The 24,421-nt window shown below is 52.0% G+C and overlaps 1 protein-coding gene across 2 annotated transcripts; it reads left to right on the top strand.

Moving 5' to 3' along the window:
- Positions 1 to 1,589: 1,589 nt before the first annotated feature.
- On the top strand, positions 1,590 to 24,178 carry SP7 (Sp7 transcription factor). 2 transcript variants are annotated; one of them, XM_039514522.1, is made up of 2 exons: positions 1,590 to 1,686; positions 21,173 to 24,178. In XM_039514522.1, the coding sequence occupies exons 1-2, from the start codon at positions 1,597 to 1,599 to the stop codon at positions 22,448 to 22,450; spliced, it is 1,368 nt and encodes a 455-aa protein (XP_039370456.1). In that variant the 5' UTR covers positions 1,590 to 1,596; the 3' UTR covers positions 22,451 to 24,178. The 2 variants fall into 2 exon arrangements, with proteins under 2 accessions (XP_039370456.1, XP_039370457.1); XM_039514523.1 differs by lacking the exon at positions 1,590 to 1,686 and adding an exon at positions 20,920 to 20,940.
- Positions 24,179 to 24,421: the final 243 nt, after the last annotated feature.

The raw sequence follows: 24,421 nt of genomic DNA, 5'->3' as shown, positions 1-24,421 counted from the left end.
CTCCTCTCAGCTCTCTCCCTTCCTGTCCCCTTTTCTTCCTTGCGCCTCCTCACTCCTCGATCCTCTGACTGACAGCCAGCCAGATCCCCGGACTGTGATACCCCTTGTCCTTGTCCCACCTGCACTCAGGGGCCCTCAGCACCGTGGCCCTGCGGCTTGTGCCCCCAGTGCAAACTGGCCACTGCATTGATCCGGGTTGCGCTTTGGGTCTGTGTAAACATCTGCCCAGAGGGCGGCAGGAGGCTGGATTGCCCCCCCCCCCGCCCCGGTAGGAATTGGATCAGCCCTCCAGCGAGCGTGTCCTGGAAGAGGAGTGGGAGTGAGTCTGTTTCCACGTGTGGGCCCAACCCTGCTCTTTTTGACGTTGCTGGCAAAACTCCTAGGGACATTAAATAGGGTCAGGATCGGTGTTGAACCATTTGGGCCTGATCCTTCAGTCCGTTTACACTACCCCACCCCCACCTTCTTGGCCTGAGCGGGAACGGAGAGGGTGTGAGGACTGCAGGGTTAGCCTCCATCCATCCCGCAGACACAGCCTCCCCTGGCATTGCCTTGTGCCCTGGCGGAGAGATCCAGCCCCAACCTCCCAAGGGGGCAGGGAGTGCAATGTCGCCGGGCTCCCTATTCCCGGTTTCCCCCCTTTTCCACTGCTTGACTGGGAGAGAAGGAGGCTGCTCCAGAGCCCCCGAAAACCCTGGGAAAGCAAAGCAGAGGCTAAGCCGCAGCAAACCCCAAGCAGCCGGCACCAGGGATGCGGGGAGCAGCTGGGCTGCAGCTCCTACAGAGTCCTTCTCCTCTCCTCCTTCTCTTTGCGGTCGTTCCTACTTCCTTTCCTGACTTCCTCCTTTGTTTCGTTCTCTCTTCCTCCACTTGCTTTTCTCCCTCCCTCTTGCCTTTCCCTCTTTTCCTCCATTCTTCTTCTCCCTTTATTTCTTGCGCTCCTTCCGTTTCTCTTCTCTTTCCTTTTCTCGTCCTCTGTTCTTTTCCTTCCTTCATTTCGTTGCCTTCCCTCTCCCTCTTTTCCTTCCACCCTTTTTTTCCTTCCTCTGTTTCTTTTCTTTTCCTTCAACCATTTCCCTCTCCCACCACTTCCTTCCCCCTTTTCCGTTCTTTTCTTTCCCCCTCCCTCTGTTTCTCTCTTTTCTTCCCCTCTCCCTTTCCTCCTTCATTTGCTCCTTTTCCAGTCTTTTCTCCTCTTTTCTTTCCCTCCTCCGTTCCCCTCCCTCCCTTTCCTTTCCTCTTTTCCATTCTTTTCTCCTCTTTTCTTTCCCTCCATCCTCCCCACCCCCATTTCTTTCTTTTCTAACCTCTGAGGAAACAAGGATCAATCCGAAAATGTTGACTTCTTCCCCCCCACTCCACCCCCTCCCCGCCTCCTTTATTGGATACTAGCGGGTGCTCAAAGGCTCCTAGGCTGTAATTAGAGGGTGGATCCTAGTGCAAAGGGAAGGAGCTTCCCCCCACCCCCCCAGTCCCTTCTAACTACGGATCAACTAGTTCCCTCTCCCTGTCTCTCCTCCAAATCTGCCGCACTCGCCCCAGGCTGGGACACACAAGAGATGGCATCTCCTGCGCTCGAGGTAATCTCCCCACTGCATGCACTCAAGGGCCTTAGAGAGCCCTGACTTAGCAGCAATTGGGTTTTCTCAAGCCAGGTGGAAGCTAAACCCCAAGGAGCTGAAAAAAGTAAGAAGCTCTTTTTTTCTCCCCTGCTTTCTTTCTTTGCATTTTCTTTTTATTTTGGGGTGGGGGGGGTTTCCTAAAATCAAATCCATTGTGAAGCTGTAAGGACTGGGTGCGAGGGGTGCTGGGCAGCCGATCTTAAGAGGGGGTGAAATCTACCAAGAGGAAGGAGCAGCGATAGAGATCAAGGATGTTTCCTCTCAACTCTGGAGTGGGAGCGCCTGGGTGCTGATTGTGGGTGCCCTGGATTTCAGTGTCATCTGTGTTTAGTTTGTGTGAGTGTGTGTGTGTGTGTAGACTTCTGCAAAACCGACCCAGGACTGTGCCCCATCTAACAGGGTATGGTTTTTAAATCTGAAGGGGTGTTTTCCTTGTTTAGATGAAAGGCAAAACTTAGAATCAAGTTAAAGAGAAAACTTTTTCTAGCCTCTCCACCCTTCACAAGCAGCGATTGCAAAGGTTGGGAAAGATTCAGAAACCCAACTGCCCGGCTGCTATAGTCACAAATATTTAGGTTTCGGTTGAGGACAAACTCCCAGTTCAGGGCTATTTTCAGATTTTATTGGCTACAGAAATTTCACCGGCCGGAGTTGCTATTTAAAGGGTTGTTTTTAAGATTTTTTTTTTTTAGAAGAAAGAAAAATCCTTTTTCATGATCCTACGTGATCGTGCAGCGAAAAAAGTGTCTGACAATCTTTTTTTTTTTTAAAGAGGGGGATCAGGTAGGTTTCGAAGTCGGCTTTTTTGTTTTTTTGAAGAAGGGGGAAGAAGATAACGAGGGGGGTTTTAATTAAAAGGAAAGGAACTAATGGTCGGAGATGGAAAATAAAAGCGGCCCGAAGCTTGAACGTTTCAAAAAACCCACAACCCAGCAAGTCGTTTGAAGCTGAAATTTCAGCAGTGGTGAGAGATTCAAAGCTGGCGATAGGTGTGTTAATAAGGTCATGTTCCACATTAAAACTCCCCAGCGCCCCGCTAACCCCCCTTCCATTCTCCGCTTGGCAGCCTGGGAAAACAAGAAGAAAGTGGGGGGAATGGATCTTGTTAAAGCAATGGTGCTTTCAGCTTCCTGGAACCCAGCTCCTGGCATCGGGCGCTTGGCACTGCAGGCAGCTGGCTTAGCTAAGAGTAGGATTCAGTCGGTCTTTTAAGGCCCTGAGGGCCCTCAGCTGGCAAGGCACGTGGGCTGGTTTAAATCAGAGTCGATCTGTTGAGGGCAATGGGGCAAACCCTCCCCAACGGGTGTATATCGTCCGTCGCTCCCTTGGAGTCAGCGGGGCCAGACTCCCAGTTGGCATCATTCCATCGGCGTCGATGTCTCTGTGCAGAGCGATGCCGATTGACTCCCCCCCCCCCTCCCGGGGATGTGGCGATGCAGAGGCCCGGCACCATATGAGAGGGTGCTCACAGCTTCCCAGGATCGGGCCCATGGCGCGTTGACGGGACTGTCGCAAACCCAGCTATGGTCTCTCCCAAGAGGCTAGCTGGAGGTGGCCGGGGGTCATCCCAGCTAGTGGCCTAGAGACAAATGTCTTTGCCCAGATGGCCACTGTTTCCAAGGAGATATAAGCCGCCCAGTTTCCCTCTGTGCCTGATCCCTGCAGTGCCGCTCGCCCTTAGCTGTCTCGGCTTTGCTGCAAGTTGAGGGGACTTGGGGACAGTTTTGAAAGGTATTTAGGTGCCTAACCCCCAAGGAATCTGGCCTTTGGTCTCTAAGCGTGGCCCATTGCTGGGCCCGGAGCTGGTTGCCACGCTCCTGAGTCTTCTGCCTGATGTTTTGCTGACACTGGTCTGTTCTGTCTGTGGTCAGTCCCGTGTCGGTCCGCCTGGGGCTGGTTAACCTGGCTGCTCCCTGCTCTGTCTCCCAATGGTTTGTACATATTTCCTATGGAGAGGAGGGATTCAATCAGGATGGACTCACCGGGGCAAGAGGGGGATGAAACGGTCGACCAAAGGGGCTGCCTCTAATTTGGCCCAGTCAATTCCCCCCCCCCATTCCCTCCCAGTGTCAGTTCTATCATCCCCCCGCCCCCCCAGTCAAAACAGCCCTGGGCTGAGGAAAGTTACAACTGGAAAAAAACAAGAGCCGCCTTCCCGTGCCATGGCATGTGCTGGTCCCCTAGCCTGACTCGGCTGCCGTCCATGCATGGGGAGCCAGGGGTGGCGGGGGAAGGGGGTGCACAAGAAAGGCTCGCGCCCAGATCCTGGCACAGGTGGGCTTGGGATTGCAGCTCTGCAGTGGGTGTCCCGTTGGGCAGTAGGCGCCAGGACTCCTGGGTTCTATTTGGGGAGGGAGTTGAGTGGTTAGAGCAGGGGCCTGCGTTCCCCTGGGTTCTGTTCCGGCACTGGGAGGGAATTGAATGGTTAGACTGGGATGCCTGTGTTCTATTCCTTGAGGGTGATCAAGCCAGGGGAGTGAGACTTCAGGGAGGGAGTATTGCCTAGTGCTTAGTGGACGGGGCTAGGTTCCGCCATTGACCTGCTGGATGACCTTGGGCAGATCCCGTCCTCTCCCCCTGCCTCCATTTACCCACCTGTAGAACAGAGTTAATCACCCTTTCGCACTTCCCCGCAGTGCCGGGCGGGGAGGTTAAACAAGCCCTGTAAAAGGCAGGGGCACGCATAGCATTGCCGCCAGCCTCGCCGAGGCGTGCCGCGCCGCGCTGGGAGGGAGCGGAGCATGTCCATGCCAGGGGCCGAGACGTGGCGTCGCCACTTGAGGCCGGTCCCACCTGGGCCAGCTGCACGTTGGATGCTGATGGAGCAGATCTATATGTGCGCTGCGGGGAGGGTGGAACTGACCCTTCTAGGAACACAGCTCGAACCATCCGAGATTCCAGGCGGGGGGTAAATCTGCTCACGTTTTAGGGTGCAGGGAGTAATTTCGAGCAAGTCGGACCAGTTAAAGAAATTCCTTATCCCTCGTATTCGGGCCAAGCTCCTTTGGGCACAGCTGCAGCAGCCCTGCACCAGGTTATGGCGCGAAGCGCCTCGGCATGAAGACCAGCCTCCCGAACAAAGTCCCCCGGGGCTCCCAGCATGCACCGGGGCTCCCAGCATGCACCGGGGCTCCCCTTAGCATCTCTTTGCTTCGGTGGTTTCGAAGGCCTTTCCCAGGGTCCCTCATGCAGAGGCCCGACGGGCGGAGTCAGCGGCAGAGTCCAGAATGGAATCAGGGCTCGGGGGGATTAATTCATTCTAGCTGCACCGTCCCGGGTGCAGCCGTTGGTTCAGGGGCGCCGAATAGCCCCTGGGCAAGGCAGTAATGAATGCGAATCAAAGCGTCCTGGCTCCCCATCCCCTGCCCTAATTCCCAGAGCCAGGAATAGAACACAGGCGTCCTGACCCCAGATTTTCTGCCTTCCTCAAAGGACTGGAGGCTGTGAAGGGTGGAAGGAGAGGCCAGAGGGAGAACCCATTAAGGAGTTTTTTTTTTCCAGGAAGGGAAGGACATCAAAGCTGCCCTCTGTCCCCACCCCCCTGCCGCCCTCCTCCCCGCACTACTAGCAAGCAGGATCGTGGTTTCCTAGTGGTGGGTCCTTGGATCACCTTTGTCCACCCCCTAGATTTCGCATATCTCGCTCGCTGGATTTCACGCCGCTTGTTCTTGCTGGGCCGGCCGGCTTTATTTAATTTTCAGGAAGGCATTGGTGGGTGCCATCCAGTGGCGTGGAGCTGAGAGATCAGGTTTCCATCACAGAGCTTGTCCGGACTAGGGAGCGTTGCACCTGCGGAAGGACAGCGGTGGCGTCACACTGACGCAAACCCCAGATGTGGAGCACGTGGGTCTGCCTACCTGGCCTCCGCTGTGCCTGAGCCCCAGAGGACGTAGATCTGTTACAGCTCCTAGCTGTGCAGGCTGGAGCTTTAGCTCAAGCTGTAGGAGGGTGGGCTCGGGAGGTCTCTGGGGTCGGCCGTCACGACTGCATAGGTGCATCGGCGTTACTGCAGTTGACATGTTTGCGCTGTTGCAGTGTATCCGCATCGGCGTGTGCAACACCTTCTCGCCAGGGCCTTGCAGGGCTGCCCAGAGGATTCAGGGGGCCTGGGGCAAAGTAATTTTGGGGGCCCCTTCCATAAAAAAAAGTTGCAATACTATATTCTCGTGGGGGCCTCTGCGGGGCCTGGGGCAAATTGCCTCCCTGCCCCCACCCCCGCCCGCCCCGGGCGGCCCTGGGCCTTAGCTCTGCCCGCAGAGATCGATTCCAGCTGTGACTCCAGGAAAAGCCCAGGGAGCTGCTAAGGATTTGCGCACGGGCGGGTGATCAGGGGCAGAAATTTGGGCTGAATGGTTTCTCTCTCCCAACACTGGAAGGGGAACCGTCTGTCTCTGATGGCTGAGCTGGCCGAGTTGGCGGGCAGAGAGAGGGTCCTTCATCGACGTGGACAGCAGAGCCCTGCGCTGGGGCCGCCACAGTCTTTCTGGTGGGGTGAGGAGGCACCAGGAGATTAATTGTTCTCCTCCCCTGGTGTAAATCAGAACGGAAGTGGATGGAATTACAGCCATTTGAAATGAGTGTAAATGGGATTACGATCAGGCCCTAGCACATTTCTTGCTGATGTGACTGTGCACATAGAGCCCCATCCGGCTCCGATTTAGGCCAATGGCAAAGCGCCGATAGGCCGAGTCTCATTTACACTAGTGCCCCCTTTGCACCAGTGTGGCTGTTTAAAGAGCCCTTAGTGTAAATGAGAACCCCACTGTTGCGATTTTACCATGAGCTGTGGTTTTTCGGGAAGTCCCAGAACTGGGAGTCATGGGGTGAGGCCAGAACATCTGGTCTCATTGTTTTAGACAAGGAAATAAGTCACTCTCGTAATTGTGAGGAAAAGCTTGAGATGCGACTGACTGGAGTGTAACCCGAAATGCTCAGAACCCAGAAAAACAACAATACAGGTAGACACAGGGGCGGCTCCAGGCCCCAGCACGCCAAGCGCGTGCTTGGGGCGGCATGCCGCAGGGGGCGCTCTGCCAGTCGCCGGGAGGGTGGCAGGCAGGCAGCCTTCGGCGGCATGCCTGCGGAGGGTCCGCTGGTCCCGCGGCTCCGGTGGACCTCCCACAGGCGTGCCTGCGAAGGGTCTGCTGGTCCTGCGGGAGGTCCACCGGAGCCGCGGGACCGGCGACTGGCAGAGCGTCCCCCGCGGCATGCCGCCGTGCTTGGGACGGCGAAATGTCTAGAGCCGCCCCTGGGTAGACAGCGAGGGCCACAGCGCTGGATGTTGTATGGATTTATTCCGGGCATCTAAAGGGTTATGACTGATGCGGTGCACCAGGTTAATCACAGGTTAGCCGCCAGTCCAGAGCTGGCAAAGTCCCTTCCTGATCTCACGTCTGATCTTCGGGGCATGATGTGCGAGGAGTTTATCTCCAAGGCAGGCTATCTCACCAAAAAGTGCCAGCTGGCGATGACATGGTGATTTCAGACTGCCCGACGCTCGTTCTCAATAATACATCCCTATTACTGATGTAATCAAAGCGTTTTACCAGATTTTGCTAACATTTATTATTTAATTATAAAAGCTTATGAGTTTTTTAAGCCAATCTCAGGCATTTTTCAAAGCTTGACTGATGGTTTTTGAACCCTCCAAGTTGGTGATGCTAGAATCAGGCCTATTATAGTTTAATGGGAGCCAGGTTGGATCCTTATTCTTGGCACTAAAGACGTGTAAAATGGACTAGATCTTGTGCGGTCAGATCTTGAAGTCTTTAAATCATGATTTGAGAACGTCGGTAACTCAGCCGGAGGTTCTGAGTCTGTTACAGGAGTGGGTGGGTGAGTTCTGTGGCCTGCGACGTGCAGGTCAGACTAGATGATCAGGACAGTCCCTTCTGGCCTTAACGTCTCTGAGTCTAAGGGCCTCGTAGGTGCCCATAAAAACTGTTTCACAAATAAGCTGAAATACGCGAGGATCCATCCAAAGGCAGGCGGGGGCTCTGCCAGTTCCTTGCGTAAAAATAAGAAGAGAAAGAATTCGGAACCAACAAAAATCAGCCTGGAGAAGCCTCAGAAGCTCGGGGCCAATGGGACTTACCCAGAGCTCTCGGGGCAGATGCAAGCCTGCAAAGGGTTTGTAACCCTAGTTCATCTTGCTAGGGTAATCAGGACAGGCTGGTTCCCTTCAAAGGCCTTTGTCCAGCCTAGTTTTCAAGCAGGGCCGAACTTAGGGAAAATGGCGCCCTGGGCGAACTTGTATTTTGGATCCTCTGGCCCCCACTGCCTCCCCTGGCTTGCCCCTCAATCACTCCTGGCTCTCTGGGCTCCACCTCCCCGCCCCCATCACTCCTGGCCCCCTCTGTCTCCCTCAATCCCCCACCCATTGCTCCAGCCCCTGCTGCCTGCCCATCCATCCCCCCAGCACCCCTGGGCTCCGCTGCCTCCTTGGGATCCTCTCAGGTTTCCCCCCAATTTCCCCTGGCCCCCGCTGCCTCCTTGGGATACTCCCAATTCCCCCCCCCCCCGCTATCTCTCTGGTCTCCCCACCCATCCCCCCAGCCCCAGCCCCTGCTGCCTGCCTGTCCATCCCTCCATCCCCCCTGGCCTCCGCTGCTTCCCTGGGCTCCCCACCCACCCGCATTGCCCCTGGGCCTCGCTGCCTCCCACACCCCCATTGCCCCGAGCTCCCGTCCACGGCTTCATACCCCAGGCCTGCCACGCTTCACGCCTCTTGACCACAGCACCCTGGGCGGTCGCCCACCCGTAAGGCTGGCCCCGGCTAGAAGGGACCATTCTGATCAACTAGTTAAATCTCTTGCCTAACACAGCCCAGAGAAATTGACACCTAGTGAGTCCTGCAGGAAGCTCATGTCTTGTAGCGGAGCTAGAATGCAGTTTGGATGCAGAATCCATCCCTTGGTAAGTTGTTCCAATAGTTAATTGCCGTTCCTGTCAAAAAATGTGCACCTTATTTCTCAGCGGATTATGTTTAGTAGCCCCTGGATCTCATTCGCTTTGCTCTGCTGGGTTAAAAAGCTCTCTGCCGTCCGGCGCCTTCTCTTGAAATGTCCCGATTCAAGCTGGGCAAAAATCCCCCACAGATTCAGTTCGACTGAAACATTTTGTGAATTTATGTCGATTTCTGCAAATGGTTTTGGTCAGAAAAACTGTCTCTAAAAACAATTCAGAAAAAGTCGGAACCTTTTGTTTCTAAGCTTTCGACAGGAAACCTCAGACTTTTTGGTTCAATATTAGGTTGACTATGATTTTTTTTTAGTTGAAAAAGGGTGGGGGGAGTTCAAAACCAAAATGAAACATCGCGTTTGGGGTCGGGGACAAGGTTTCGTTCGACCCGGAATGAAATTGTTTTCAACTTTCCGATTTGCTAAAAAGTTTGAAAATTTGGGTCAATGAAATTAACTATAGACTATCAGGGTTGGAAGGGACCTCAGGAGGTCATCTAGTCCAACCCCCTGCTCAAAGCAGGCCCAATCCCCAATTCCCTCCCCTCCCACCCGATTTTTCAGAATTGCTGCGAACCAAAAAATCCATTGTTCGCCCATCTCTAGACCCAAATGATGGTGCTTCCACTACCTCCATTGAGAAAAGATTCCCCAGCAGAACAGACTCAATCATCAGAAAGAATTTCCTGATATTCAGCCTAAAGGTTCCCCTTTGTAATATTCTCCCATTACTCCTCCTGTGGCTACAGCCCCTTGCAATGCACCCATTCGGGGCTTTCCTTAGATGTGGGTGGCGGGTTTTCGTTCTAACAACTCCAGCCAGACCAACTGGCTGCAAATAAAAGCACTGGGCAACGCCTGGGGAACAAAGGGATTATCACTCGCAAGTGCTGGGGTGGGGAGGGAGCAAATGAGTGTGAGTCAAATTTGAGGAACGATTCAATGCTTGCTGGCTGCGTGGGCAGGGCAGGGGGCAAACGCAAGGTTAGAAGCCAGGCTACGTGGGTTCTGTTCCTAACATTGCTGTTGAATGGCTGTGTAACCTGGTCATTTCCTGCTCTGTGCCTCAGTTTCCCTCTCTGTGAAACAAGAATAATAGGGGGGGGGAGGTTCAAATGGTTCATGCTGCTGTTGGCCAAATTCATTGCATGCCCCAGGGGGCTTCTCCATTCCCCCACAAGTCCCTTGTGTGTCATCCAGTAGCTCCCTGAAACTCCCCTTCCCACAGGCCTGGGGTGACCAGAAGTCCCATTTTTATAGGGACAGTCCCGTTTTTGGGGACTTTCTCTTATATAGGTGCCTGTTACCCCCCATCCCCGGCCCGTTTTTTCACAGTTGCTATGTGGTCACCCTACAGAGGCGAGGGGTTCTGTGTGTAACCCGCCCCCTTCCCTCCCATGCCAGGATCTCTGTGTGCTCCCCCAGTTCTTTCTTTCTTTCTTTCTTTCTTTCTTTCTTTCTTTCTTTCTTTCTTTCTCTGGAGGTCAGCATTTTAAGCTCAATTGGGAAATAGACAGAGCTGAAAGGAGGGGTGTTGCTGTCATGCTGGAAGGGGTTAATTTCTGAAATCAGCCAGTTCCTTGATCTATAGAGAATTAAAGGCGGGGGATACTGGTGGCTTTGCCCACCTGATGCCACGGGCCCCCCCGTGCCTCTTTTGTTTTCTCCAAATTTCCCCCAATTCAGTAGGGTTCTGCCCATGGACGCCTGGAATATTCCCTGAAATTTGGGGAATGGGCAGGCTGCAGCCATCAGACGCTATCGCATTGCAGACCGACAAGCAGAGAAACGCCATCCAGCTGCATGGACGGGCCATAAGCCAGTGATATTTACACAGAGCTCGGACCCGGCTCAAAGGGCGCTAGGGACAGTAATGGCGTAACGAGAGTCAGGTGACGACGAAGGAGCAATTCCTGCTCTAGCCGTTATCTCTTAATAGCCTGTTAGTGCTGAGATATGGCGCTGGATGTGGTATAAACCCCTCAGCGGAGAGCTGGAGCCTGCATCTCAAAGGCCATATCTACATGCCCGACGTCTGCCGGCATAACTGCGTCAGGCACAGGTGTGAAATTGTGTGCCCCGAACGATACAGCTGGGCCGGCAGAAACCCCACGTGCAGACGCAGTTGCTCTGACAGAGCTGTGCTTTTATTGCTCTCGCTTGCTTCGGCTCACGGACCAGGGGGAGGAAGTTCTACCCGTGAGATTGCAGCTTTGCTGGTATAAACTGTGTCCACACTAGGAGCAGTGTTCCTGTAAGAGCAGAGGCCTGACCTTAGTTATAGGCTAGGTTAGATGACAGGCTGGGGTAGCCGGAAGGCACAGGGGGTGGGTTTGAGGCCGATTTGACGGCTAGGTCACCAGTTCAAACCTGGCCTAGATCACTGGGAAGGGAGCCCCTGCGTGGAATGAGTTTGGAGGGTCCCAGCTTAACTCCTAAGGAACAAGGGTCAGCGTTGCCAAACCCACTGGCACAGCTGAGTCCCATGATTGGCAGGGCCAGGCCTGTCGATGCTGAAGTCCCAGGCTTGTCTCCCCTGGCGGCGGGCGGCTGAAAGCCATTGAACCAAGCTGTAAACCCTGTGTATAATGGAAACCCACTTCAAGCCGGGGGGTGCTGCAGCACCCCCCGCACCCTTAGTTCCAGCACCTGTGGATGCTGGGGACACTGCTGTGGCCTATGCTGGGTCTAAAACCTCTGCAGGTTGGTCAGTACATCTACAGCAGCTGTTCCGATGGGGAAGTGTCTACGGGCAAAAGTTAGTGGGTGTCCAGGAGACACTGTGGCCTAGGGGCAAGGGGCACTGGCCTAGCTGGATTCTATTCCTGGTTCTGGCATTAAACTTGGGCAAGTCACCGCCGCGCTCTGTGCCTCAGTTTCCCCTCCTGCCGTTGTCTGTTTAGAATGTGAGCTGGGGTAGGGATTGTCTCTCCCTGTGTGTCTGTGCAGCGCCTGGCACCACGGGGACCCTGATCTCAGCTGGGGCAGGGCCTGTCTCTCCCTGTGTGTCTGTGCAGCGCCTGGCACCACGGGGACCCTGATCTCAGCTGGGGCAGGGCCTGTATCTCCCTGTGTGTCTGTGCAGCGCCTGGCACCATGGGACCCTGATCTCAGCTGGGGCAGGGCCTGTCTCTCCCTGTGTGTCTGTGCAGCGCCCAGCACCATGGGGGCCCTGATCTCATCTGGGGCAGGGACCGTCTCTCCCCGTGTGTCTGCGCAGCGCCCGGCACCATCAGACTCTGATGTGGGCTGAAGCCTCTATGCTACTGAAATACAAATAACGATGATAATCATTCTGATTTGGTCACAGTTCACATCCGGCTCACACTTGTGCCTGGAGCTAGTTTTCCATAAATGCTCAGCAGCTCCCATTGAGGATTCTCTGTCCTGGTAGCTCTAGAGATCGGTCTCCTCTGGCTTCAGCCCAGCTAGCAGCTCCCTCAGCTGCTGGTACCAACTGGCTGCCGATACCTTGCTGGTCTCCTGGTTTCGTGTTGTCCCTGACAGCGGCCGGCATGGGGGCGGGTAGTTGGGCTGGAACCCTTGGCCTGGACTGATGCAAGCTGTGGGTCTATCTCAGCCACTGCCCAGCATATTCTGTTCCCTCTACCTGCCCCCACCACAGTGTTTCCTCAGACTCTGAGGCGGCAGCAACCCTGGGGTCTGGCACGTCCCACGGAGCAGCCCGGCCGCATCTGAGTCCCTGGGTGTTTTGTGTGAATAGCTGAGGCTCTGGTCTGGATGTTTCCATCTGGCCATGCCTGTTGCCAGCCAGGAGTGGGGAGGGGAAGGGGGGGGGAATCTCAGACAGCTCCCTGTCCTCTCGCCTCGCCCAAGGGGCAGCACGACGTGGTGTCGACAGCCAGACACCCCAGGCCAGCTCCTTGGACTGCATTGCTCCACAGTGCCTGGCACTGCCATGCTGTGGTTGCATCGGAAAGCCAGCAGGACCCTCCCAGGCTGCTGAAAGAGACACTCTCAGGCCGGATTTGGCTTGATGTTAGGTGCTGCTGGGAAGGGGCGAGTTCCTTTAATGCCCAGTCAAAAATGTTCCCCTGGAATCTATGTCACAACGGCCAACGGCAAATCCCCGTTGTCCTGGCAGCGGGTCGCCACTCAGGTACTGCAGCAGTGAGTTGGCATGGAATGGAAGCATGCTGGAAACTCATGCCCCGGTCTGCCCCTCGAATCAAAGCCCCGAGACCACAATGAGGGGCATTGCTATGAGATTTATCCAGCCTGTCTATGCTACATGGGCAATCCACTCTAAGCAACCACTATCCTGTCCCAGCACACCTGGGGATGGATCCTCTGGGGGGCAGGCTCCTCTTGGCTGGTTTCCATGCCCTGAGAGAGCTGTAGGGGCTTGTCTATGTGTAGCATCGCTCCAGTTTAATTTAAGGTGTGATATGACAGTGATTGAACGAAATCAGAGCCACGTTTATTTCAGTTTAAACCAGACTCACTGTGGTTTAGTTTAAGTCCGTTACGAACAGGTTTAAGTGAAACCAAAATAAGATGCTCTTAATCTGAAATAAGATCGTCCACGCAGGATTTTGCACTGGTTTAACTGAACCAGTTTAGTGAATCTGGTACAACACATACTATGTGTAGACAAGTCCGGGACATTACAAAACTGGTTGACTGATCAGCTGAAACTGACTAATTGCAATGGATCCAGTCTTGATTTTAAAGCCATCTATTTGCATCAATGCAAACTGCTAGTATAGACACACTTAATTCGGTTTTCCCCTTGCATCAGTTGACTCAGCCTAAATCAAAGCTAAACTGATTTACGTGAGGGTGTGTGTCTGCATTAGGCATTTGCATTGCCTTAACTAAATTGGCTCTTCGTTAAGTTTGTGCAGCTTTTTTAGTATGCAAGGCCTGTGTCTTGTTATGTCTGGAAAGTGAGTAGCAGATTGTGGGTGACACCAGAATCCTAATAAAAATAGTCTTAGCTCAGGGAAATAATCATAATAATTTTTTTTAAAAGCCACAAATAGTGAAAAATAAAGTGCTTAAAATATGATTCCTGAGCTGACAACTTTCCTGTAATAACAGACAAATCTAAGGCAATTCTTGGGAACAGAAGAGCCAGAACTCAGACTCTTCTGCTCCAAAAGCGCTACTACCTACGTTCAAGGAGAATCTCCATCAGCAGTTTGCAGTAGAGGGTTTAGGACACACAGCTGAACAGTTGTGATTCTCTCCAGCAGAGGGCAGTGGCACATGTACAAAACTAGGCAAAACTATTACAAACATCTCCAGAGTCTTTCAGCTCTTCCTCACCCCCAATAAAAATCAGCAGTGGGGCTGGTGGGGTGGGGGTGGGGGAATAGCTGTGATGTTGAAGAAGGAAATGCCAGTTTTTACACTCCAAATTCCGACGACACTCTAGATAGATGCTAAGCATGCGGGTCAAAGCCTCTGAGTGATGAGCTGGAAATACGCTCTGTTTTTTTACGCATTGCATGTCGGAATTGGCAAAGCCCCAAGCTCCCAGAGCAGCAGATTAAAAACATAAAGGGAGCAAATAAAGAGGAAGTCATTTAAGGAAGGGAAAGAGAAGGATTTAAAATGCCACAACGTAATTCAATTAAAAGGCCATAAAAAAAAAAAAGAGAGAGAGAAAGAGAGGGAGGCAAGATTGGAAACAGGAGGCGCTCGGAAGCTGTGAGCTTCTGCGTGGAGAGGATCAGCCATTCGGAGAAGCAAACTAATGAGACAAGCAAGGGGGGGAAGCCAAGGGGCTGACGGCAGGGATTCAGTGCAGCAAAGCTGGATTTATAGTCTTGCTTCTGCATGTTGGGAAGGACGAGAGTTTTACTGAATGAGTTTTAACGATTCCAACAGAGTCTCTGTCCCTCCCCCAAATCGGCACTGGGCCCCAATTCAGGAAACCACTTAAGCACACGACGGGACATTTTATCATGAGTCTGGTAGTGCCTGGTGTTTAAGTTCAAGCCCTAGCTCCCGGAGTCATGGGGCAGCGCGAGAATCTCACTAAGAACATAAGAACGGTCATACCGGGTCAGACCAATGGACCATCTAGCCCAGCGTCCTGTCTTCCGACAGTGGCCGATACCAGATGCTTCAGAGGGAATTAACAGAACAGGGCAATTATCGAGTGATCCACCCCCTGTTGTCCAGTCCCAGCTTCCAGCAATCAGAGGCTTAGGGACGCCTGGAGCATGGGGCAGCGTCCCTGACCATCTGGCTAATAGCCACAGAGGTGGCTAGCCCTTGTGGTTGCAGAGCAAAGCTGAAAAAAGGTGGCCGTCCCACCAAACCCTCTCCCAGAGAGCCAATAAAAAGAACATCAATCAGACTTCTTTTTGCCTAAATATGATGATCTTTGAGGGCCCGACTCAGGAGTTTTTTGAACGCTGGATTAGTTAAGCATGTGCTTAAATGCTTTCCTGAATCGGGGCCTGAGTTCTCAAGCCTCCAGCCCTGGGCTAGGCTAGGGCATACCACATGGGCTTAGAAGAAGGGTGGTTTTGTGACTAAGCTGGAACTCGAGAGTAGAGGCCTCTCAGGCCTAATTTTTAAGCCCAGCCTGGGCTCAAACCCACCCAATCCAACCCAACGTGCCCACCGGCTGCCCCACCTTGCTGGGTTGTGTGTGTTACGGAGCGAGAGAAGCTGGGACTCCCGGCACGCTCACTCTGCAGCACACGCAGCACAGCGAAGTGGCAGTAGCTGGCGGAGTGGGGCACACAGCTGCCACCGTGCTCACTCCGCAGGCAGCAGGAGGAGAGCTGATCCGAGCCCCAGAAGGTTCAGTTGTTCGCTCACGCTTGTGGTCAGGTCCCATCCAGGTCGGGTTGCAGGGCTCGACTCAAGAGACCTAGGTTCAGTACCAGGCTCTAGCACAGACTGTGTGTGACCTTGGGCAAGTTACTTAGACTTTCTGGCCCAGATCCACAAAGGTATTCAGACACCTAACACCCACAATGGGTGTGTGCCTCAGTTCCCCATCTGAAAAATGGGCATAATAATCCTGCCTTTCTCTGTCTCACCCATGATTGAGTTCAAGGCCCCGTTGTGCAAGGTATGTACATGTAGCATGATGCGGCCTTGATCTCCACTGAAATCTCTAGGTGCTACTTTAATGCAAAGAACAACATGAGGGAAATTCCCCAGATTGAATGCAGGTTGCAGCCTTTTTGTGACAGTGCAGCTTTTTGACATGCATGGCAATGTTGAGTCCTGCAGCAAGGTGTCGCACAGATCCATCAGGAGCAGCCAGATGCTTTAAGGGTAAAGTGATGTATCTTTAGATGGGGGGGGAATGCAACAAGAAAAGTTAAAGAGTAAAGTCGCTTGGAGAGAACACTGTGTGTGTAGCTCCTCTATGACAGGCTGCAGCAATGGTGAGAACAAAATGGCTGAACAAGCAGCCAGAATTCTCTCCTCAGACTATTTACTTTTTTCTTGTTAGATTCTGTTAATGACAAGAAAGGTAGAAATTAGGGCTGGTCAAAATATCCTATTGAAACTGTTTTAAGATAGAAAATTGGGGTTTTGATTAAACAAACATTTTCACTAAAAGTGTCTGCTTTCTGCAGAGATTTTCAACTGTTCATTGAAAAAAATACCCAACCCCCAAAATTTATATTTGGAAGCGATGTAATGGTGCCTTATGGAAGTTGTAGTTTGGGTGCTTCGTGCCATCAACAGCAAGACAACATCTCCCATGTTACACCATAACTATGCAGCACCCATGATGCATCGCAGCAGCTCAGCAAGAGGGGGCATGGTGTATCATGGGAGATGTAGTCCAGCCAGGTAGCCCAGCCCAGAGGGTAGAAGGCATCGCAACTACAACTCCCATGAGGCACCACGGCAACATTTCTGAATAGCAATGTTTGGGTTTTGGATGAAAACTTTTGAATTTTTATTTTTCACCCACAAGGTTGAAATTTTCCACGAAACCCTCCATTTTCCAGCCAACTCTAGTAGAAACATAAAGGGACAGAGCACAGAAACCAAAAAGCATCAGAGTTCCAGAACAGGCCACTATATTGGAGTCAGACATACAACTGGCAGTGAAATCCTCCCAGACCATGAGGGGTGGCAGGTGGGATTGTATGTTACCATATGTCATGGGAAAGGTAATTTTCCTTGCAGTTGCAGTAGCTTTGGATTTCACCTCTGGCCGCAGTGCTATAAGCAGTGGTTTGCGAAATATCTGGAACAAAAATGCAATGCTTCTTGAATTTCAAGTCTTTTCACATTTCGTTCTGAACTCCAGAATGGGGACCGTTTCCATGGCAAATTTTGGTCAGGTGCATTAATTTTTCCAGTTAAAAAAAACCAACATAAAGAACTCATCTTCTCTCACAGCCCCATCCCCCATGCAAAATGCATTGCCACCTGTTATTATTTATTATTTGTTATATCATAGCATCTGGGAACCCCAGCCACGGACCAGGACCCCTTGTGCTCGGAGCTGTACAAACACCAGACAAAAAGTCCCTCTCCCAAAGAGCTTCCAAGGCGAGCTATAAGACACATGGTTTTATAAATGTGAAAATAGCCCTTTTCCAAAAAAAGTCACACATGTTGCAGGGGTGTGAAATTGCACACAGTAGTGAACATTCCAAAATGGTGCATGGTCCACTTATGAGTACTGGGGGGAGGGATAGCTCAGTGGTTTGAGTATTGGTCTCCTAAACCTACGGTTGTGTAGTTCAATCCTTGATGGGACCACTTAAGGATCTGGGGCAAAATCAGTAGTTGGTCCTGCTAGTGAACACAGGGGGCTGGGCTTAATAACCTTTCAGGGTCCCTTCCAATTCTATGAGATAGGATATCTCCATATATTATTAGTGACCCTTCCATGAGTACTGTGTAAACCAAACCACACATCCCTTCTGATTCAGATTACACATGAGACATCCAAGAGTGTTCCTGACTGCAGGTGGCCATAAAGACTGATTCTGACAAGACTTACGAACTTTTCGAACTCCATGCATGGGAATAACCCTGCTGATGGCTTAAAATTAATTCTTTGCGTGGTCAGAGCCCATCGCTTTCTGTAAGTCTGAGATGTTACTCTAATGTCCTGCCCAGATTCCAATTTTGGGGTCAGATCCTCAGGTCAATATTAATAATAATCCTATTTAATTTATCATTTACATAGCAACACCTGTTGTGATAGCTGCTTAGCTAGCTCCTGCCTTAACTTCCACCTGCAGTTTCAAATGGACACAGTATTTTTCATTTCCTGCCCCAAATCATCATGAATGTTTCTGCCTGTAGGTAAACAGCTGGCGCATCCCACCCCAGAGGTGGCTGCATTTTAATGGGAGGGGGGTAAAGTCAGCCATAGGTATACACACACACTAGTTAGGCAGCAGTAAAGTGGGTCAAGTGATTTGGAATCTTTTGGGAGTCAAAGGCAGCAGCAGCAGGGTGAACACACTGTGCTGCAGTGCTCTGCAGCGCGCGCGCCAGTGCAAGTGCAGATCAGCGCCCAGAGCCGCAGCCGCCCGCTGTCCCCGTCTGTCCCACAGGGAGCTGAGGACGGACAGCGCTGCAGGAGGTTTTTCTCCCAGCGCTGGCGCTGGCGCTACTAGCGCTTCAAAGCGCGCTGCCCAGCGCGCGCCGCTGCGCAGCGCTTTGAAGTTTAAGTGTAGCCATAGCCAAAGACACGATAGAAACTCAACATACATTGGCTAGAATGTTATTCATTTACAAGGATAACGTCAGTCCGTAGAACTTGCTAATGGCTGAAATGGGGCTTGGACAGAGGCATGAGGCTATGCACGTGCTGGGAGATTGGCTGGGTAAGGCCACAGGAGTGAAACGACAGCTCTGGTTTGTTTACTAACTTCTGAGCTATCTCAGGATCAGGACTGGAGTAAGCAGCGATTTGTACCAGCAGCGCTGTGTGTCTAGCGTGGTCCCAGGTTTGGAAGAGCAGTGGGGAGAAGAAAGCCAGGACTAAGGAGCATGTGTGCAGAAGGCCCCATAGCAGACCATGGGGATCGAGGGGCATCAGCAGAGCTGTGCACAGGGAGGGTAATCCAGGGCTGGAACAGCAGAGGGGCTGCGTTCCAGACTGGGGGCAGAACCACAGCCTCTCGTGCTGCTGCTCAGATCAGCTCCTTTGGCCGAGCCCCTCTCTGCGAGAAGCAGTGTTTTAAGATCAGAAGGACCGCGCCACCCAGAGCGAGAACAGGGGCTGGATGCGAGGCGCGGTGATGCCAATTAGTCAAGCTCCTCGGTGAGACCCAGATCTGAAGAAACAGACAAGCAGACCCGCCCCATTCAGTTAGGCTCCAGTTCCCAATTAACCCCTAGTCATCCTGCCACAATCTCTAGACCAGATTTCCAAGACATCTCAGCTCCCATTTAGGCACCAAAGATCTCAGCTGCTCGGGTGCAAATTGAGGGCTGAGATCTATGGGAAATCTGGTCCTGATTGTGGAGTCACACCTCTTAGATTGACACCTCTGGTGAGCCCTTGAATATCTGACCCCACATCCAGTGGCTACATGAGAATAAGAGAAAAACTGGTGGGAGTCTTCCAAGTTCCACCCCCACATCTCTCAGAACTATTATTCAGAGAGTTCACACCTCATCCAGCTATTGTTTCAGGCTCTCTGCAGATTCAGGCAGACGTCACTGTGTCAGTTACACATGGTAACTGCACTGAAAACGTGAGATTCTTGAGAGCAGGAAGGCGATTTGGGATAGCTACGAGTATGCTGTATTGCCACGTACCCGCCCAATCCGAGCCCTGTCCACATCTCACTTCTTCTGTTTTCACTAGCGCTGATTGGGAAGGTTTTTTCATCAGAAAATGCTGATCTGTCAAAACCAAATCTGCTCATGGGAAAGGATTGATTATGACAAATCTTCCAAATCGAAAAAAAAAATTGAAAAAAGAAGCATTGACATTTTTGAAAAGAAAAGTTTTGCTTTTCAGTTCGAAACAACTTTTCATTTCAAAATTTTGGTGCATTTATACTTTAAAAAAAAGTAAAAGGTTAATCAAAGGTCAAAATCAACCTGCAATGTTTCCAACTTACCAAAATGAAATGTTTCAGTTGGCCTGATCTGAAATTTTTTCAGGTTATTGTTTTGCAAAAAATGTTTGAGATTTCAACTTTTCATCCTGGTTCAGAGTGGGAAAACATTTGGAAATCTCAGAAACTCTCGTGACATGGGAAAACCTGCCTGGCTCTAGTTCTCAGTCCCTCTGCTCAGTTAGCATTTGCCTCCTGTCTCACATTCTCCTTATGCCGTTGGTGTGAGAACGTTTTGCTCCTGCTGCTTGGAGAAGTCTCCTTGTGTCTCTCCTCATCACAGACTCTCCTTGGTTTCTACCTCTTCATTTTTTCTCTGCCTCTGTTGGATTGTGCTTTAGTCAAATGCAAGTTATTGTGCTCAATACAAAGGTGACTGGGTGAAATTCTCTGGCCTGTGACATACAGGAGGTTGGAGATGATCTAATGATGCATGTTGGCCTTAAAATGTATGAATCTGTGAGTCACACTATATATTTTTTAAGGTTGGGATTTTCAAAGGAGGGTAAGGGATTTAGATGTATCTGAGATTCCTACCTAGTCACATGACTCCAGGAGCTGGGGCTTTAGGATAAACAGCAAATATCTTGTGATTTGTGATTAAAATCATGAGAGTTGGAACACTGTTAACTGCTCAATTCCTGTTGAAATTGCTTAGCTCAATTCCCATTGAAAACCCCAGTCGTCTTTGTGAGCTGCTATGATGCATCATGGGAATCCCATGACTGCTGTGCAGCATGGGAAGTTAGTTCAGCTGAGGAGCCCAATACATACATAGAGGGGAGAATGGGGGCATCAGACACCCGAATTACAACTCCCACAAGGCACCATTTTGGGGAATGGGGGAGAATCCAATTACTATGAAATAACGAAGCCAGTTGGGAATTTTCCATTGAAATGTATCTTTGACAGAAAATGTGGTTTCTGCAAAATGGAAATTTGTGTGGGAAAATGTTGATTTAGCCATTTTTTTAAAATCTGTTGGAAAAATCAAAAGAAAATGTTTAGTTTGGGGTCAGTTTGACATTAATCTGCATCTGCCCGAACCACTGCGGTGCCTTCTGGGTGCCTCGTGCCCTCATTCTCCCCCTTGGGCAAGGCTTGCTGGCTGAACTACATCTCCCATGATGCACCGCAATCTCCCCTCTGGCTGGCCTTGGTGCATCATGGGAATCCCATGACCTCAAGGCATTGTGGGAGACGTAGTGTCTCTGTGGAGGGCAGTTCATAACAGAGAATGGGGGCAGGAGGCACTGAACTACAACTCCCATGTGGCACCGCAGTGGCTCAGGTGAATGCAGATCTTGGGGATGTGGGGTGAGTCTCTGTTGTTCTCAGTGGAGTGGGGGAGAGTCTCCATTGTTCCCAGTGGGAACTTATCTCTATCGTGCTGCATTTGTATTGCCCCATGTCCTGGCCCCCATGATATCAGCCTGGCCCTGTACAAACCCAGCTGCTGAAGGCCTCACTGAGTCCCTGCCAACGCGCGTGATCAGCCGGTCCTGTCTTCCTTTGCTGATGCTTTGCCCTCCTTTCTCCCTCCCTGCAGGAAGAAGCTCGCTATGGCTCCAGCCCCCTGGCTATGCTAACAGCCACCTGCAATAAATTTGGAGGCTCCAGCCCAATCCGGGATTCGGCCACGCCTGGGAAAGTGGGGAACCCTTTGGGGAAGAAGCTGTACCAGCTGGGAGCCGAGCAGTCCAGCCCCAAGCTCCGCAGCTCCGAGGCCATGGGAGATTCCTACACGGCCGCCTTCCCCAGTGGGAACGGGCTGATGTCCCCCTCGGCCAGCCCGCAAGCCTCCACCACCTACGGCAACGACTACAGCCCCTTCTCTCACTCCTTTCCAGCTTCCTCCGGCTCTCAGGACCCCTCGTCCCTCCTAGTGTCCAAGGGCCACCCCTCGGCCGAGTGCCTTCCCAGCGTCTACACCTCCTTGGATATGGCGCACCCTTACGGCTCCTGGTACAAAGCCGGGATCCATCCTGGAATCTCCAGCAGCTCCAGCAATGCCACAGCCTCCTGGTGGGACGTGCACTCCAATACCAACTGGCTGAGTGCCCAGCCCCAGTCGGACGGCCTCCAGGGCTCCCTTCAGCCTGTGCCGGCCCAGACATCCCTGAGCCCTCAGCTGCCAAGCTACAGCTCCGACTTCACCACCTTGAACCCTGCCTCATACCCGGCCGTGGGCATCACCTCCTCCTCTCACCTCCTCCCTTCCGGCCAACACATGCTGTCCCAGGAGATGTACAAGCCCAAGCCCGTGGCCAACAACTCCCTGATGGAAGGTGGGATCGGACTGAAGGCCCCGCGTGGCGGCACCTTCAGCAGCACCACCGGCCGCTCGACGTGCGACTGCCCCAACTGCCAGGAGCTGGAGCGGCTTGGGGCCTCAGCCGCCAGCCTGCGGAAGAAGCCCATCCACAGCTGCCACATCCCGGGCTGCGGGAAGGTCTACGGCAAGGCCTCCCACCTCAAGGCCCACCTGCGGTGGCACACGGGTGAGCGCCCCTTCGTCTGCAACTGGCTCTTCTGTGGCAAGCGCTTCACCCGCTCAGACGAGCTGGAGCGTCACGTCCGCACCCACACCCGGGAGAAGAAGTTCACCTGCCTGCTCTGCAACAAGAGGTTCACCCGCAGCGACCACCTCAGCAAGCACCAGAAGACCCACACCGAGATGGGGGCGGCCAAGCCCGCCGATGGTGAAGCCGAGAGGGAGGAGACGACCACTGGCGGTGGCTCTCCAGGCGCGGCCTTGCAGGACGGGCTCGCCAACGACGACAAAGACACCACCAGCCCTGAGCAAAGCAGCTTGTTGGAGATCTAAGCTGGGGTGGAGCTTCTCCTCCAGCCTCCTCGTCTTCCTCCTCCTGTTTAGTTCCCCCTCTCGCTGAGATAATTTATTTCCGGGGGGGAAGTGGCGGCTCAGATGCAGACACCTATTGGGTTCTTGGACAGGATTCCCTTGGAACCCTTGCTTTCTGCTCCACCCAGGCATGGGAGAGTTAAATGACCGTGATGCAAAGTCACATGGAGCAGGGGCTGGGATTTGAACCTAGTCTCCAGGTCATGTTGTTTTCTTTGCCGTGAATAGGCCTACTGAGCCTTTTGTCCTACCTGGCCGGGATGGCTCACAAAGCCACTGGCACCGTCTTCCTGAGGAGTTACTCAAGCTTGACCAAGGTGTGTGTGGGAGGAATCATCTCCCACTTGGGGCAACCCAGTGAGGGCCTGATCCTGGGCGCTGGGAACCTGATCCTGTAAAGCCGATGGAACTACTCATGAGTTTGGTGTTCGGCGGGTGCATGGATGGATTGGGGCCCTGGAACTCAGCCCCCACCAGGATCTGGCCCTAAATGGTGCATCAGAACCTTTGCCCTCAGGTCAGAGGGGGCAGGGGAGGATACAAATAACCCATGTCGTCCTCCACCCACTTTACAAAGGAGGGGCACCAGTCACCCTGCGGAGATACCAAGAGGAGCTTCCACCTTCCCCTCCCCCCAGTGTATTTAATCTATAAATGTAAGAATTATATTTATGTCTTAAGTTATGATGATGAGTTAAGGGAGCGGGGTGGAGGGGGTTTTCAAGAGACCTTTGTGTTTAAAACACAGGAGGGGTCGTCTTTTAACGAGGGGCTCCCTGTTAATCGGTCGTCTCTCTTGACAGGGCCTCTGTGATAAAGTTGACCTGCATTTAGCCTTGGGCTCTTTTTGGTTTTTGCTTCTTTATGATGGAGGGAAAATACAACAACCGTGAATATTCCCCCCTTCCCCCTCTTAAAAACCGTTTTTAAAAAAATTCTCCTTAGTTTTTTACCTTATTAATATCAGGAGTTTTAAAAATAGCTCAGGGACAGATTTCCAGTTCTTCAGCACGCACAATCCGGGCCAGATTAACAAAGGAGCTCAGCACCCATACAGGGATAGGCACATAAGTAAAGTCCTCAGCACCCAACCTGCCCCATACGTTTAGGTGCCTAAATAAGAACTGAGCTCTTTTGTAAATTTCAATCATAAAGTCTGATCTTCCGTGGTGTTATTTTTTTGCTAGGTGACCTTTGGGAGGTCTCAGGGATGTGTACTGTGAGCAGGAATAACTTAAAGGGGCGGTTTATTAACAAAGAATTCCTTTCTCCAGAATGTTAGTTAGGCATCAGAGTCAAACAGGTGCTGACAAAGACAAGAGTTTTCACAGTCTGTCTAAAAAAATCCCTACCTGTTTAATTGCTCAGCTCTTGTGATGTCACTATTTCACTAGATCTCCGGTCACCATAGAGTCTTCCAGCCTAGACAGGACCTGAATTAGGGATGTAGGACTGAAACGGACCTCCCAGGTCATCAAGTCCAGTCCCCTATTTTCACAGGCAACCCTGGCAGTTAATCCCCTTCATACACGTATTAAGCACCATCTTAAAACTAGTTAGGGTGTTTGCTCCCACTGCCTCGCCTGACAACTCCAGACTGTAAACACGTTAGGACAGGGATTAGCTTTTGCTTTGTAGCTGGGCAGCGCCCTGCACAATGGGGCTGCAGTTCTGCCTGGGCCTATGGGTGCTACCTCATACCAGTAATAGTAATGATGATGCTGATGATTTTTTTTTTAATGTAAAAAACAAGCAGAAAACATTTCTTCTTTTTTTTTTTTTTAAAGCTTTTCTGGCCTCATCCATCATAAAGGGGCAGGAGCCCATTTCCCCCCCTTGCAGGTCCCCCTAAAGGAAGGGTGCCTCTGTTAATGGCGGGGACGTCTCTGTGTGCTAATGGAGGAGGCGTTTAATTAACGAGCATCGCTTCAT

The sequence above is a fragment of the Mauremys reevesii genome, linkage group 25 (assembly GCF_016161935.1).
Source record: "Mauremys reevesii isolate NIE-2019 linkage group 25, ASM1616193v1, whole genome shotgun sequence".
Taxonomy (NCBI): domain Eukaryota; kingdom Metazoa; phylum Chordata; order Testudines; family Geoemydidae; genus Mauremys; species Mauremys reevesii.
The sequence above is the reverse complement of the archived record's forward strand: the minus strand, read 5'-3'. Positions and strand labels throughout refer to the sequence as shown.

Coding starts and splice junctions, on each gene's coding strand:
- SP7 (XM_039514522.1), top strand. CDS start 1,597: ATGCACTCAAGGGCCTTAGAGAGCCCTGACTTAGCAGCAATTGGGTTT. Junction 1,687..21,172: donor ACCCCAAGGAGCTGAAAAAA/GTAAGAAGCTCT, acceptor CCCTCCCTGCAG/GAAGAAGCTCGCTATGGCTC.